Source organism: Schistosoma mansoni, chromosome 2 (assembly GCF_000237925.1).
Source record: "Schistosoma mansoni strain Puerto Rico chromosome 2, complete genome".
Taxonomy (NCBI): Eukaryota; Metazoa; Platyhelminthes; class Trematoda; order Strigeidida; family Schistosomatidae; genus Schistosoma; species Schistosoma mansoni.
Window position 1 is genome coordinate 30,775,229 of NC_031496.1, and position 13,053 is coordinate 30,788,281.

Consider the following 13,053-nt stretch of genomic DNA (forward strand, 5'->3'; position numbering starts at 1 on the left):
CATGGTGGTCTAGCTTCAATTGACTCATGAAGCTCACTTCTACATAAAGTATACTCTGATGATAATGTCCAAGACGACAATGAAATACCTACAATTCAATTATCTACCTCACTGAATTCAATAACATTAATATTAATAAGATATCGAAATCTTTGAGCTAAATGGTTACATAATCAAATAAAAAGTTTGGTGTAAGGGTAAACATGATTAATAGCATATAAGTTCAGTTTTAAAAACTGACAGGATAGTATAAAAAATGATCTAATCAATTTTTTCTTTTACAATGACAAGAAAAGACTGATAACCATTTCTGTCCGAATGTATACTAATTAGATTTCAACTGCTGTATGACATTTATATCTTCAAGGTTTATACTTAATGTTCTGTGTCGATGAAATTACACCACTGAATATTATAAGCATAGTTGGTTAATAACTAACAGTGTAATACAGGACGTGAGATCCGTCCTATTCCGGATTTGTCGGTTAAATATATCTGCATCCTAGAGTTAATGTTCCCTCAGGGACAGTTTGCTATAAACGCCATCACATTATCTACTTAGCTACTGAGTCCAAATAGTCACTGACTTGTGGAATGGGGTGATGTTTAATGCATTTGTGTTGGCTGTTTGAATCTTCCCATTGATGTTTAGGATTGTAATTGGTCAGTTTATTATCGGTATATGTGCATCTTGTGTGTTTTTACTTTGATTTTACTATTAAATCAAGAGCATTTTAAGCGGAGATGAAGGATAGTTAAACACGTATATCACTCATGATCAACATCATCCTAGCATATAATCAACGAATTTTTATTGTTATTTTGAAATCTCTCATTAATCCACATACTCATACACGATTACATTCTATCAATCTAACAACTTTCAAATCTTTTGACAGGTAACATATCCCAATCATATCATCTGCTTATTCTAACAGCCTGAAACTACATTACAATCCGTCTTATTTTCCCACTTGTTTGTATATCAATTAAAATCGTGAAAGTATTCTATGTAGGATATGGGCTAAGTAAATATTGATTTTCTTAGGTAACAAATGAATTTTTCTACTATTGATTAAGGGGAACTGAACTTCAAGAGATCATTTTCATAAATTTTTTATATACACAGTTTCGTTTATCATATCGACGAAAGCATTTAGTTCATTTAGTTCTCATTAGTTGCATACAATCTGTGATATTGAATTATTATAATTACAAAATGGGTATAAATCACTAACATGATGGAGTTTAGTTGGAAGTTGTTTTGAAGACACATCAGTATAGTATATCAAGGGTGTCCATATAATTGATAGACTGGATGAAATATTGTAAATATATACCTTATGTAAAAGAACATTTTGAAATATTGATAGTTTAGATTGATATCATGAATCAATCAGCGTTAAACTACCGTTGAAAACCTAGAAACACTGGATGGCCGTTTCATCCTAGTATGTGATTCCTCAGCATCTTGCGATGCTCTATTGCCTTGTGGATCAGATCTTTAGGTCAAAGGCTCCGGGTGTGGCCCCCTAAGAAAGCCACCTGCTTCGGTTTGGGCACCCGTGCTGTATCACAGCCCTCACACAAATCAAATAAGATTTGTGCGGCGCATTTATATCTGGTGCCTCCTTTGTACCATTATCTATATATTCAAATAAACCAAATAATAAATAGGATTCCTCAGCAATGCGTATCCACGATCTCACCTGTGGGGCTCAAACTCAGGACCTTCGGTGTGGTACGCGAACACTTAACCTGTATAACACTGAACCGGTATCCAACGGTGTTAATGTCTAACTTCAACCAATCCATAATATTGCACGACCATCCACTATTGTCCTCAGTAAGTAACGGCCTCAGAACAGACACGTTTGAACTACACTCACTAGAACTCCAGGAAATTCATCTTGAATCTAGTCACTAGCAAAACATATGATAATTATCATTATGAGGTTGTGAAAATTTTTTTTTTTGGATTTCTTTGAAATCATAAACCAAATATAGATTAGTACAGGTTTAAATGAACTCATAATGAGTAAATACTAATAATAAGTAAGAACAATAAGTAAAGGTCAGTTAATTAATATAAGATTACTAATCTAATAGACGGTCAAAATACAAAGGCGTCATGATGTAATTAAGTAGAAGTAAGCGTCTAACAAAAATTTATGATACATAGTGATACCTTTATTTTTGGTTTGTTTTTGTTTGAAAATTGTCATTTGATTGTAACTTTTTAATATGTGTATACTATCAATATATGTGTATTTGTGTATGTGTGTATGTGTGTGTGGGTGCGTACAGACTAAAAGACACTTATACACACTTACAATGTTACCCATTTTGTAAATAAACTTTTATTTTTTAAATTTTTTTTTGGATAAAATATGCGAAAGATTATTTTTTTATATTTTTGTAAACTTTTGTTGTTGTCGTTGTTGTTTTTCTCTTTTTTTTTCTTTCTTTCTTTTATTACTGAAAGGTATGATAAAGGTATGATGGTAATAGATAATATAGCTTGGTTTATATTTTTAAAACTGATTTTTTGGTATTGAAAGTTTATAATCATATGACTACTAGACATCACCTTTATTGTGTTCTAAAATTGAACTGGAAACTAATCAATCTATTCAATTTTCAGAAGGGGGTTTTGTGGAGATTTTTTAGTAATTTTATATAGTTGAGATCATGAGTCAATTGAAGATAGACCATCATGGAAAATCTGGAAGCACTAGACGGCCGTTTCGTCCTATTGTGGGACTCCTCAGCAGTTAGACAATAACACCGTTGGATACCAGCCGGCTCAGGGGTCTATCGGTTTTAGTGCTCTGGCATGAGACTGGTAGGTCCTAGGTTCGAGTCTCGCGAAATGGGATCATGGATGCGCACTGCTGAGGAGACCCACGATAGAACGAAACGGCCGTACAATGCTTCTATGTTTTCCTTGGTGGTCTAGTTTCAATTGACTCATGGTCTCAACTATATAAAATCTATTCAATTATTAATAAATGAATGGTAATTGTAATTTTTATAAGTCGATAGTAGTTGACAAGAAATTCTAATTCACCTAGACTTCTAGCTAGTTGTCATTTGTCATTAGCTAGACTTATCAACAGTTTGGTAGGAACAGAAGCGCTCGTCACACTGTCACTCAGTCTCATAGCCTTAGACATTACTGACGAACTATTTTGTGCGTGATTAACTTTCTATTAGTAATTTTAAATTATATTATTAAGTTAGAGAGGATTATTACTAAACTTGAAACTCCAGTCTCATTAACTTCGAGTTCGACGGTCAGATAGTATAACCAGTCCTCATACTCACATACACACAATAAATTATGTCTCAGAGTTCATTATATGAAGATGTAATCATCCCTAGAATATGCCAAAAATCGCGTTGTATCTCCTATGCCAGATGAAACATTCAGTTTTACAGTTCAACAATTTCTTCAAACCAACTGACATCACCACATCTATTTGCTCTATAGTGAAACCAGATTTAAGAATAATTCTCTCGAAATCGTTATAGAAATTCATAAATTGATAGAGTTCACTCATGACGTAAGTTATACAAATATCACGAATGACATTGGTCAATAGTCAAGATATGCCTCAAATTGAATGAAATTCATAATATAGGCCAAAATAATTATCAACTTATTAGTTTTACAGTATAATGGTTTGAGTCCCATACCTATCTCGAGATCATGAATAGATACTCTTGATAAGTCTGTAAATGGTAACAACTATATATATCAATTCTAATTCTCAATAACCATATAAATATCGTTAATCAGTGGTGAGTAAATACAAATTACTATCCCATTAGTTATAAGAGTAGTTCATTTATTTATTTATTTATTTATGTAAACACATAAATATTGTGCAAGGGGGCACCAGATATATATGCACCACACAAAACAATGAAAATAGAAAGAGAAAGGGGTAAGATGTATATATATACTATATACAAAAAAGTAATGGTGAGGGAAACTGAAATATACAACCAGAAGTACTTTCTCAGTTAAAAAGGTTATAACCACTCTTTATGCAGAAAGTAAAAGAAGGTTACAACAGGATCATTATTGACTTCTATTCTGAACCATATCTGATAACGTCTCTAACCACTGTGTAGCACTATCTGTCGGACTCCCCACCAGGAAGTCGTGAAGGAGCCATATTGATTTTGTTTGTTCCAATTTTCTGTTATTTGTGCCTGCAGATATAATTTCATCAACATTTTGTTTTTTCAACCCTAGTTCGAACCCCGTTCTTTCTCTCTCTCTTTATATATATACTGAGTCATTCGACTAGACAATCTAATTAATAAAGTCAAATGATTCTTAAGGTCACACTTTTAGTTATCTATATGTTTGATACCTTATTTTATTTTACGTCTCAACGTCTCAGGGTGGTTTTCACAAAACTAACAAGTATAACAGATGGGGAAAATTATCTCTCTCTCTCTAAACATCTAAATATATAAATGAATATACCAATATATATTCGTTCATATATCCGCTTAATCGTTAAGGTAACTCTAGATGAATACAATAGATTGATTATCAATCTACAATACTCTCTCGTAATCCATCTATCCACCTATATAAGCACACCTACTTACACACATACATGTAATGCAATAATTCCTAAAACGTATTGTTTTTTTGTTTGTTTTTTTTGTTTGTCACCTGACCCCTTGTGCAATCAATCAAAGCATATCTACATACATAATTTTTTTTATTTTATTTATTATATATGACCTAAGAAATTGTGTTTTAAGCCTTAATTATTTTTTGACAGATCTGTCATATTCAATCTGCTTGACTAGACATTAACCATTTGTTGAAGTGGTTACATAGAGAAACAAGAAACACATACAAACAAATTGGATATTTGTTGGGACTATAAAGAATTCTGAGTTGAGTAGTAAAATAACCTAAAAAATAAACCCTATAAAAGGTGGATAAAGTGACACAAGTATAGATAACCTATGTATTAGGTTGTAAACATTTAAATTGAGAACACCTTGATTTGATCATAACACATATAGGGGTACAAAAGAGATGACTCTAGCAGTCATATATATATGAAGGGAATGAAAGTAAAAGAACCTTATCAATCGATAAACGAATGAAAATAATATTCATCATAACAATACGGTAGTAATTCATTTCTTATATTCACACCGCCATTATGTGGATGAGTTTTGACTGAAGTGATATTTAAATAAAAGATATTCAAATTCAGTGGGAAGATTCAAACAACCAATAGTCAAGTGCATAACGCGATGGCATTTGAAGCGAAAGGTACTGCGGATCTTGTCCTATTTACAACTCATCGGTTGGATATACCTGTATCTTAGAGTTGATGTTCACTCCACGACTTGGAACCAGTACCTTTCGCTTCAAACGTCATCGTATTATCTTTTTAGTTACTCAGTCCTGATAGCCACTTGCTTGTGCAATGGGTTAAAGTTTAAATTCACTTAGTATTGTTTATTTGAATTTTCCCATTGATGTTTAGAACTGCAACTGGTCAGTCTCTTATTGGCATATGTGCATACTGTGCGTATTGCCTCGACATAGCTTTAATTCACCAGCATTATAAGCAAAGATAACGCGATGGCGTTTGAAGCGAATGATACTGGGTTTGAGTCCCAGAGTGAACATCAACTCTGAGATGCAGGTACATCCAGCTGACGAGTCCCAAACAGGACGAAATGCCTATCTTGTATTACACTGTTAGTCACCAACCAACTCTGTATAAAATTAAGTAAAATTTAATTATCACAGTTGAAATCATGAGTCAATTGAAGCTAGACCACCGTGGAGAACCTGGAAGCACTGTACGGCCGTTTCGTCCCATTGTGGGACTCCTCAGCAATGCGCATCCACGATCCCGCACTCCCGAGATTCGAACCCAAGACCTACCAGTCTCGAGTCGGAGCCGTTAACCGACAGACCACTGAGCCGGCTGGTATCCAACGGTGTTAATGTCTAACTTCATACAATACACGATTTTGAGCGACCGTTCACCAATTGTCTTTAGTGAGTTGATATCTCTACAACAGACTTGGTAGAACTCCACTGGCCACTGCTTCCCTCTAGAACTCAAGGAAATATCTCTTGAAGTCAGTCACTAGTGAGCATATGATTATAGATCAGAGAGGGTTTTGTGGAGAATTTAGTATTTTCACAGTTGAAATCATGGACGAAACGGCCGCCCAGTGCTTCCAGGCTTTCGATGGTGGTCTAGCTTCAATTGACTCATGATTTCAACTGTGAAAATACTAAATTCTCCACAAAACCCCCTCTGAACCAAAAATTTAATTAGTTGAATGGAATCCCAAAACAAAAAAATGAAATGAGAAACATATTTATGAAAATAATCATAATACAGTCTTAATATTCTAAATTATTATTGTAACATTATCATTAATGGGCACCATTCTTTCGTGTATCTTACTCCTCCAATTTACCGCCTATCATATTACTTCTTAATGGTTAGTATTCTTTTTTTAGATAGAAGAATCTTCCATAAAGGAATATACATATCTATCCACAGAATGGTATGGATGTCATACGTCTCTAGACTACATCTATTTCATTTTATAGAATTTTTTTCTAAATTAAAATTTGAGTATCTAATGGAAAACCTTAACCCACTTTTTCTTAAAAAAGAAGAAATTAAGATGGATGGGAGAGAGAAACTAGATAGGATAGATTTATATATATATGATGACATTTCTTCTCTTTTCAGTGTTAAATATCTCTGGCTAGATTGTTTTTTCCCTGTATAAACAATGAAAAGAACTATAAGACGATATTACTTATATTCATTAATAAGTAGGTCAAAAGAGTAAATTATTAGTATTGAGTTAACAGTATGTGATAACACCCCTTACGTTTTAAATATAATAGATGATAAAGCTTTCTAAAGCATTTGATTGGCTTATTTGCATAGGATGATTTACCCGAGTGAAACATATACACATGAGTTAGGAAATATGTTTTCCGACGTGGAAACTGTAGGTTAATAAACTTAAACGGATTGAATTCTCTTTATTTTGCATGTATATGTACATTTGAAATAATTAGATAAATCAACATATACACTCTATAGCATACATATAAGGATAAACGTCATTGTTGAGAGGGTGAAACGGTCTCCATTCCCATATTTTAGATTTGCTATTGTTAATGTGTAGTAATATCGACTGTTCTATGTCTGGAGCACATAGATTAAATCGACCTTTGAGTTTCACAGGTATGTAAGTGCTCATGTATCCAGAACGAGTAAAACATTGTTAATCCGGAATTACAATAGAGTATTCCATTAGGTTAATCTCCATCTTTCTCTAATGCTAGTTCACAGAACATAGTCCCGTTATTCCTTGAGTAATGAGAGAGGGTATGTGCAAGATATATGTTTATAATATTTATTAACATAAAGGTAAAAACATCTCGCTGAGATTTCATCAACTGAATTCATAATTTTTAACCTTTTCGTATGATGTTTTACAATAAGATAGATAATTAATTAGGAGAACTATAAGCAGCTGACGAATGTTATTTAAGACGAAACTATTGTCAAGTAAATTATCACATCAATTTCGCTCAATTTCTAACTGTTATGAAAAGTATAGAAAATTTATACTGATCCCGCCCGCAGGATCGTGGATGTACACTTCTGAGGAATCCCATACTAGGGTGAAACGGCCGTCTAATGCTTCTACGTATTTCCATGGTGGTCTAGCTTAAATCGATTCATGAATTCAACTACTAAATTACTACAATCTCCACAAAACTCCCTTTCTGACAAATTAAAATCTTGAAAATAATTCGAATAATCAAATACATTTTTCATAGTTGAAAGTATGAGTCAATTGAAGCTAGACCACCATAGAAAAAATGGAAGCACTGGATGGCCGTTTCGTCTAAATTGTGAGACTGCTCAGCAGTGCGTATCCACGATCTCGCCTCGCGAGACTCACTGAAGACAATTGGTGAACGGTTGCTCAAATTCGTGGATTGGTTGAAGTGAGACATTAACATCATCGGATGCTCACTCAGTGGTCTACCGGTTAAGTGCTCACGCGCGAGACTGGTAGGTCCTGGGTTCGAGACTCGCGAATGAGTGATCGTGGATGAGCACTGCTGAGGAGTCCCACTATTTGGACGAAACAACCGTCCAGTGTTTCCATGTTTTCCTTGGTAGTCTAGCTTCAATTGACTCATGATTTCAACTATGAAAAATACTGAAATCTCCACAAACAAAAACCCCTTCTGATAAATACATTTTTGTTTAGTTGTTCATAATAATTCAATTATACAAATAACTTGTTTTTAACTAATTATTTCCCAATTAGTTAAATATTGATTGATCAAATCAGTAAACGAAATCAACCAGTATTATTATTATTATTATTTTTAATCGTAATCGTCAGCTAGAGCTGCACCCACACACACACATTATATATATATATATATAGAACTATGCGTATTTGCGTGTTTGCAAGGCAATATTATACATCCATGTAATCTGGATAAATCTAAGACAGATATCTTCTTGTAATTTTATCAATCCTATCTATCTATCTATCTATCTATCTTTATCAGTGTGTTTATCTATCTCAATGTATATACCATGAAAATATAAGGCTAGTCATTATTATTGTTCAGTTCTGTGTTGTTGTTGCTGTTGTTTTTCAATGTAGTTTAAGCATGATTTATCTTAGTTTTCAATTCGTCTAATGTTTGTAATTCTTTCTTCTTCTTTCTTCTCTTTTGATGATGATGATGATGAGGCACCGAATGTCTGAAAAATTCTTTGTTTGGTCTTTTATGTTTCTAATAATAATAAAGAAGATTTGAAGTAAAACTATGCGAACTTTTTCCCTAGTTAACTGTATGTTACTGTATACAGTGGTATTTTGTAGAATAGAGAAATGGGATAAGTAATTCTATTCGGAATGATAGCCAATTCGCCTTCAGTATATACATACATAGATATATATAACTATACTCGTGTATGCGTGTGTGTAGGTGAGTGGGAACTTGACTTTCTGAATGTATGCTACTGAATACATACATTAATATATAACGAATAATGAACTGTCATCTTTTCTAATTTTCTTTTCAAACATATTCACAATATATGTATATTATCGATATAAACGTGTACAGACTTCTTTACACATGCGTATAGGGGGTATGGATAGTTTGGAGTGGACAGACAATAGATATATGAATATACAAAACTTTTGTATCATATTTTCAAAAGTAAGCTTTAAAAAAAAGAAACCATTAAAGCTAATCAACCAGATACAGTAAAATCATAGAAACTAACATATTAGGGAATAGTAAGCAGAGATGGATAGTGGGTAGCAGTGGAATCCAGTTAGACGCGCGTTTCGTCCTATTTGGGACATATTAGTGAATATATTACTATTAATAATATCAATAATATTTCTCTTATCAAATTCAGTAGTAGTGGTAGTAGTAGTAGCAGCAGCAGTAGTAGCAGTAGTAGTAGTAGTAGTGTTAGTAATGGTAGTAGTAGTAGTGGTAGTAGTAGTAGTAGTAGTAGTAGTAGTAGGTGATCGTAACAACGGGAATAAATAACTATACCGATAGAAAAGTGAGGAAGAAGAGACACCAGAGGGAAAAAAGTTGGGTAAAGAAAATCGAACTCATGATAAGATTTCAAAGAATTTTATTTTTCAAAATATTTTTTGCCTATTTTTCTTGTTTATTATTTGACTTAATAGATTTTGACAGTTTGGGGTCAACCAACCAACCCATTTCATATGTATTCAAATCATTGTGTGTGTGTGTGTTTGTGTATACCCTATAAGTGTTTGTTCCATGATATACATGCATGTTTATATATTTGATAAATTACTATACCCAACTACATATGTTCTATAATGTTCTTGAAAGGATACTAGTTATAAATGAAGTTGTACACGCAGTCATGGATGGATGTATGTTTGAATACAAATCAGACAAGAATATCTATATCTATCATAAATGGTCATGTTTGTATGTCGTTGATTTGACGAGGTTGGATAGAGAATACTAAACTGAATCAAATATAACAACTGTTATAATAATAATAATAATAACAACAACAACGGTGTGTAGTAATATCTTTAATCATCTTCCTCTTTAGATTAGATTCCGTTCTAAAGGTTATATGTTTGTATGCATTTTGGTAAGTCTTCCTCTCTCTCACTCTCTCACTTTCTTTCACTCCACCATCTAATTCTTTCCATTTCTTAGAGAACTGAATAAAAATAATTAGGGAAATCGATTGTTTTTAAGAGAGAAAAATCATTCCTACCACTGTACAGGATATTTATCTTTTCAGATTTAGTTTCTCCCCACTTTTTTCCCCATCATTATTATTGTCATATTTTGAAGTGATCAACTCTATGATTAACAAAAATTTCCATTATAGTGTCATCAAAATTAATATAAACTGACAAAGAAATCATATTAGTAATATATAGTCGTAAACGACTATACTGACCGGGTGCCCAAATCGAAACAGGTGGTGTTCTTAGGAGGCCACATCCGGAGCCTTGGACCTAAAAGTCTGATCCACAAGGCAATGGAGCATCGTGAGGAGATGCAGTACCATGATAGCCGGTGACCAACGATTGATTCATATGCTATTTGTTCCCTCAGGATGCTGGAGTCCATGTGCACCATTGGTTTGTAATCAGGGGTTTTCAACTCCCCTAGTTGAACTTTCCGTGTCCACCAACCCGGTTAGAGCGCTGGACATTCACTTTTCGTCCTCTCAATTTCGTAAACAACAGTAATACCGCTGGAAGGCAGTGAGTAGGACTTCCCTCGTAGAAGCTATATACTCGTGGCCGTATGAGAGCATTTTGAGAGGGAGAGCGTACTCTCCCCACTCTCGGCCGTACCAGGACATTTGGGAGCAAGTTGGTTAGAATATGTTATTTTGTGTAGATGTAGATCGGGGAAAAATTAATGATATTAATCATTTTTATGATTTTGTATGGTTTTACTAATGTGATGTGATAACTTGGGATAATATGGATTTATGCCAGATTCTACGTTTGTTAACGACTGAGTGGTCAATTGCGAACGAATACAAAATAATTTTATGTAGAATAGATGGAATGTAGCTAGTGATAGAACCTTGGATATTAGTTTTTTTTTTTATTTGAGACTATTCTGTATAGACCTATGACATCATGGTAATATCAATGCAATCTTCAAAGGATGCAAACATCCTTATTAAGATTGATTAGATTTCAATCAAAATGCCAATAAAGGGTTAATGTGAACCTTTACAAATTTTTATTAAAATTTATATCTGATGTACAAGTGAGTGGTTATCTGGATTTAATAGTTATGTAGACAACGCGTTTCTATTTTGAGTTAACAGTACTGAGTTCCAATCCTGGGGTGACATCAATTTTGGATCTTCAGTATTGGGTTGTGGAGATTGTTAAGTTTTTGATTGAGATCATGAAATGATCAATGTTAGACCACTGTTTAAAACATAGAAAGACTGGATGGCCGTTCCGTTCTAGTATGAGACTCTTCGGTAGTGCGCATTCACAATCCCAAACACAGGATTTGAAATCAGAATCTTCGGTCTCGCGCACGAACGCTTAACGTCCCGCGTGCGGGATCGTAGATGCGAACTACTGAAGATTCCCATACTAGGACGAAACGGCCGTTCGGTGCTTCCAGGTTTCCAATGGTGGTCTAACATTGATCGATTCATGATCTCAATCAAGAGCTCACCAATCTTCACAACCCCATATTGACATAGAAGTACACTTAACTTCATAATAATAACAATTCATATTATTGAATGCTTTTGATATTGTAATAATAATAATAATTAATATTATTAACATTTATAAAATCTAATTGATTGGTTAATCATACCCCTCCACTTTATGCTCCTTGTTTTTCTTCACCTATCTGTTTTCTTTTTTGCAGAACTCTCCTGATACGTATACTTCAATGCCTCGTATTTCAACCAATCGAAATACATCTGTATATTCTTCTTCTTCAAGTAATAAACAACTTAATAATAGTAATAATATGAATAGTGCTAAAACATCACCAGCTGATATAAACTCTACTTATGATGAGCATAATAATAATTCGAATATAAATACTATTCCTACTTCTGTCACAACTACTTCAACATTAAGCCTTCATAGTCATCATCCATATCATCCTGCCAATGTGTCATCAACAACGACTTTATCATCATCATCATCAACAACATCATCTTCTATTTCCACTGCCCCTTTATCCACTTCATCTATTGATCCCGGTTCAGTAACAATATCTAATTTAAATACAGATCAGTCAACGGTAACAACATCAGCATTGTTACCAAATGAATCATCTAATTCATTACCGTCAAGATCATGTGATTCAACAACATCTAATCTGATTGTAAATTCTCCTAATCTTTCAGTGACGACAACAAATAATAATAACAATACTACTAATAACAATGTTAGCAGTAGTAATAGTACAACAAAACGTAAAAATAGTCCAACAACTACTGAAGATGATTTAACTACTACTAATACAAATAATAGTAACAATAATAATATACAATCTTATTATTCCACAACGTATCCAAATACATCAACAATAGCTGGATCTAATAGTTTGATGCATAGTGGAATTTCTATCACAACCGGTGGAATAAACAATAACACCAGTACTATAAATAATAATAATTCCCATCGTTTATCTTCAAATAATCCTGTTACTGGTGGAACACATTCCCATTTAAATTATTCTGATATTAATTCAAGACATGTAGGCAGTAATATGTCACAGTCAAATTTATCTAATGCGACAGTATCAGTGACAGCTTCCACTGGATCAGCAAGTATACCAGGTGGAATCAATTCAGGATCTTTAAATAATGCTGTAAATATTGGACATAGTATGAACAATGCTGAAACAACTATTCATAAAGCAAGATCAGCTTTATATGAGTAAGTATAAATTGTAGTTTTCAAATATCA

General features: G+C 33.4%; 1 protein-coding gene across 1 annotated transcript in view; it reads left to right on the forward strand.

Annotated features, from left to right (window-relative positions):
• Nucleotides 1-12,022: 12,022 nt before the first annotated feature.
• Nucleotides 12,023-13,053, forward strand: part of Smp_147790 (putative homothorax homeobox protein) — a gene marked incomplete at both ends in the record, with an annotated part of 51,865 nt that continues 50,834 nt past the window's right edge. Inside the window, one exon of the mRNA XM_018796357.1 lies at nucleotides 12,023-13,023. Coding sequence (XP_018650578.1) covers nucleotides 12,023-13,023 — 1,001 coding nt within the window. The remainder of the gene's footprint in view (nucleotides 13,024-13,053) is intronic.